We start from the raw sequence: 3977 nt of genomic DNA on the forward strand, positions 1-3977 counted from the left end.
TATGTAATTAAGTATTAAATGATATTCAATATGAAACGCAGTGCAGTAAAAAGCACAATAGTATACTTTGGAATGTCGTGAAGTAAATGTTTTTCAAAGAAAGACTCTGATAAAGTGCAGACACTTGAATTTTTTTTATTTGAGTAAAAATACAACTGTCCGCCTCTGTAATTTGACCCTTTTTTAGACAGATTTCAAGCTATTTTCGCAAATGTAATGAATTGTAGGCTATTTCAAGACAATGTGAACGTCCTTCATCTTTAAGCAACAGAGCAGCAGCAGGTTCTGGTTAAGCTTGGCTTTTATCTCCAGCAGCTGTGCGATTGCCCGCACATGCCTTTTTATGCCTCAACCATAAATCCAGATTTCCCAGCTGACTGCCGTGAAACCATTTAACTTTGAGCACCACCGTGTGGCTGCAAAAATAGATACAACTCTTGTTCTTCTTCATGGAAGAAAGTGCTACTGTATATGGCAACATGCAATATTTTTACCCCCATAAATTATTTTCTTAATCAGTATTTTTTGTCGTCGTCTTGTTTTCCAGTGAGGTATCATGGAAATCATTAGAACAGTCTGTTTATGTTTATGTTTAAGCATAATCTAACAAAGTTTATAAGATTAAATAATTTAATTTGCAGTTTTTCTTCTCACATAAATATATCTTATTTAAAGGATGTTTAGATATTTTTACTAGAAAATTACAAAATAGCCTACACGCCAATTATTATTATTATTAGACTGTCATCATCATCTGCAGTTTAGGAATACACTTTAAACAGCAATAACAAGAAGAAAGAAAATAACTTGTATAGCCAGGATGTTTTCTTACCCAGTGCAAAGCCACAGCTGGACAGGCCACACATATTGCAAGCAAGGAAGGATTCACAATTGCAATGTTAGTCTATCTAGATTCCCTTTTGTCTCCTATTTTCTGACCAGTTATGGAATGCCAACAGTGATTTAAGTTTTCCTGCTCCAACGGAAAGGATGAATTCTCTCCCTCTAGCGTGCATTTCCTTCCTCAAATGCACATTAACAATACAACTGAAGCTGCCAGACGCAACTAAACTGAAAGAGGAGTCCATTTCTCCGCAATTAATTAAAAGAGTGGGTGTTTACGGATATTAGACTGAATTTAGAAGAAGTAAACGTGCCTTTTGCTGTTGTTGTAGCCTACTTCGGAGACGTGACAGAAGAATTGTCTATAGTGAACACGCGCCCGATGCTGTTTTTGTGGCTGAGAGGACAGTCAAAATTATAGTAGCCTATGGAAAAATTGTAAATGATGAAAAGCGCTTACATGTTTTTACTGACTCTGGCATTTTTGTGTTTGTTTAAAGGTAAGTCACTTCTCAGATTCATAGTTAAAATGCTGTGCTTTAAAAAAAAGTTGTTGTTTTTGTTGTTGTTGTTGTGCACTGCGAAAGAGTTCGCCAGCTAACCCTATTGGTTTCGGATTATGATAGCATTTTCATTATATATTCAACATTTTGGGCGTAATTGTCATTTTTCAAAATGACTACATTTCTGTCATTTTATGGGGTTCCTCGCCATCTCAACACAGTAGTAGGCTACAAAAAGCGCTTTAGTGTAACTAAAATCTCAACTCTCTTGTCTTGTTGTACTCTGATTTCAGTTGGCCTTTGTGAGCTGTGCTCAACAGTTCGGGCAAGTCGGGCTTCCAAGTTTGTTGCAGAGAGGAGCAGTCTCCGGTTGAGCTGTGAAGTGCGACACTGTGGGGTCTCTGGCTGGACTGGAGGATGGTTTTTCCAGGAAATAAACAGCACACGATTTACTCGCCTCACTCTCTTTGAACGAATCGAGCTGTCTAATTACAGCTCAACAGCCAAAAGCACACATCTGTTAGTCGACATTCACAACATCAACCAGTCAAATGCTGGAGCATACAAGTGCATGGTAACCTGGCCTGACCAATCGATCAGCAATGGGCATGTAACAAATGTTAATGTGACTGCAGGTAATAATGCATCTGGACATGTTATTGGTGTGACATTGCATACAGTAGGCTATATTTCTAAGATGAAATGAGAAAGTATGAATGGCTGAATCAAAACCATTTAATGTCTTTATTTCTGGACAGCAGCAGTAGAATCATCGGGCAGAATCCTCTCTCATAGAGTTCTGCTGTGTCTTTGTGCCACAATGTGCTTTCCTCTAGTTCTGGGATTAGTTTGGTGTCTGACCCGGGATCATCCACCACCACCCCCTGTCCCTCCTCGTTCCTACACCTCCTGTAAGAGCCAACTCTCTCTCTATCTATCTATCTATCTATCTATCTATCTATCTATCTATCTATCTATCTATCTATCTATCTATCTATCTATCTATCTATCTATCTATCTATCTATCTATCTATCTATCTATCTATCTATCTATCTATCTATCTATCTATCTATCTAAATAGGATACAGCAATTTTTTTTTATCTGCCTATGCATTTAATTAATTGTTTTCTTGTTCTAGTTGCACGAAAAAACGAAGTGAAATCAAAAAAGGAAGTAAGTACCTATAGTACAAGACATTGAGCTTGTGGTTTGTGCATTATTTTTTCTCTGAGGTATACAATATTTGGAAGTTAAGTTCACTCACTGCTTTGACTGGGTAACAGTTTTGCATATTCAAATTTTCAACGTTCCTGCCATTTCACATCTGGAATTTTTTTGAAAACTTCCCATGTTGAAAAATATCTTGTTGTATAGTTCACAATATGCAACATTTGCCAAACAATGCAAATAATTTATGCTTATTTCATATGCTTTATTAGTCTTGGTTGTGGCAAATAAATTGCAGTGGCCTGTTTTAAATAAAATTAAAAGGAAAGAACAGCTTATCAACTATTCATTTTGACTGCGGCGATACAGAATAAATACTCAGTAAATATCAAACAATCTGTATCAGAATTTCAAAATGTCTGAGCTTGGTTTTATTAAAAGCTGTTTTTCGGCTAAAGAGGAAGTTTTCAGTTCTGAAAGTTAAAGGCTGTTTTTATAGCACAATGAGCTGATATGTCAAATTAGATTCCTCAATTCATGACCCCTTTAATCAATGAATATGATCGATTTCTTTACTTGTCATTATTTATGCAGCTGGTGTATGCAGAAATTGCACTGAACAGTTCGAGGCGGCAGAACGATTGTCCAAAACGAGCGCCTGAGCCAACCGTTTACTCCTCTGTGCATTTCTCCTGAACAGAAAGACTTCATCTGGCATTTCTATCTCACATGTGGCTGTGGGTATTTTTCAATACCAGAGCAAACATGACTAAACACAGTGGCTGTACAGTTGCAATGTTAGACACAACAAGATAAAGAAATATGAATTGTGTTGAATTGTGAATGCTAGCAATGTTACATGTCGGTTTATTATAGTTGTAATGCTGTATTTAATGGTGCTGATCTTGGTGATGTCTGTGAGATGTGCTTTGTGCATATGGGTTGTTTGATTGTACCTGAAATAAAAGGAGACATATCTGAGCTAATGGCATCGGACTCATTTTTCGAATGATTTACACAACAGACCACATTTTGACACAAAATACATTTTATTTTATAATAAATTCTTAATGGCACATGCCATAACCAAATATACATATACATAATCTGTTAAATTAGCTTTTAAATTATTTTGATTTGACTCTGTATACTTTTTTTTTTTTACGTAACATCAACAACTTTTAAAAGCAATAAATTATGGCAGTACAAACATATATGCCAACACGTTTAACACTAGAAGTCCCAGAAAGCAGCCATTTGGCTTTTCTACCTATAAAACCCGCAGGACAGCCGATGGGCTGGAAGGCTTTAGGCTAATATCCTTAATCACCTGTGAACAGTTGCTTTTGTTATGTAAACAATGTGGGGCCATGCTAAACCACTTCCAGGAAACTTGAATCTTAGGGAGCCATCTTAGGGAGAAATCAACACACATGTTTTTTTTTTCCTTTGTTGCTGAGAT

At 36.5% G+C, this 3977-nt stretch overlaps 1 protein-coding gene across 2 annotated transcripts; it reads left to right on the top strand.

Moving 5' to 3' along the window:
- Nucleotides 1-953: 953 nt before the first annotated feature.
- si:dkey-52l18.4 (uncharacterized protein LOC560708 homolog) lies at nucleotides 954-3740 on the top strand. 2 transcript variants are annotated; one of them, XM_067451717.1, is made up of 5 exons: nucleotides 954-1343; nucleotides 1640-1981; nucleotides 2108-2257; nucleotides 2487-2521; nucleotides 3110-3740. In XM_067451717.1, exons 1-5 carry the CDS (start codon nucleotides 1286-1288, stop codon nucleotides 3209-3211), a joined length of 687 nt encoding a protein of 228 aa, XP_067307818.1. In that variant the 5' UTR covers nucleotides 954-1285; the 3' UTR covers nucleotides 3212-3740. The 2 variants fall into 2 exon arrangements, with proteins under 2 accessions (XP_067307818.1, XP_067307816.1); XM_067451715.1 differs by having other exon boundaries at nucleotides 958-1343; nucleotides 2105-2257.
- The last annotated feature ends 237 nt before the right edge of the window (nucleotides 3741-3977 follow it).

The sequence above is a fragment of the Pseudorasbora parva genome, chromosome 8, assembly GCF_024679245.1.
Source record: "Pseudorasbora parva isolate DD20220531a chromosome 8, ASM2467924v1, whole genome shotgun sequence".
Classification (NCBI taxonomy): Eukaryota; Metazoa; Chordata; class Actinopteri; order Cypriniformes; family Gobionidae; genus Pseudorasbora; species Pseudorasbora parva.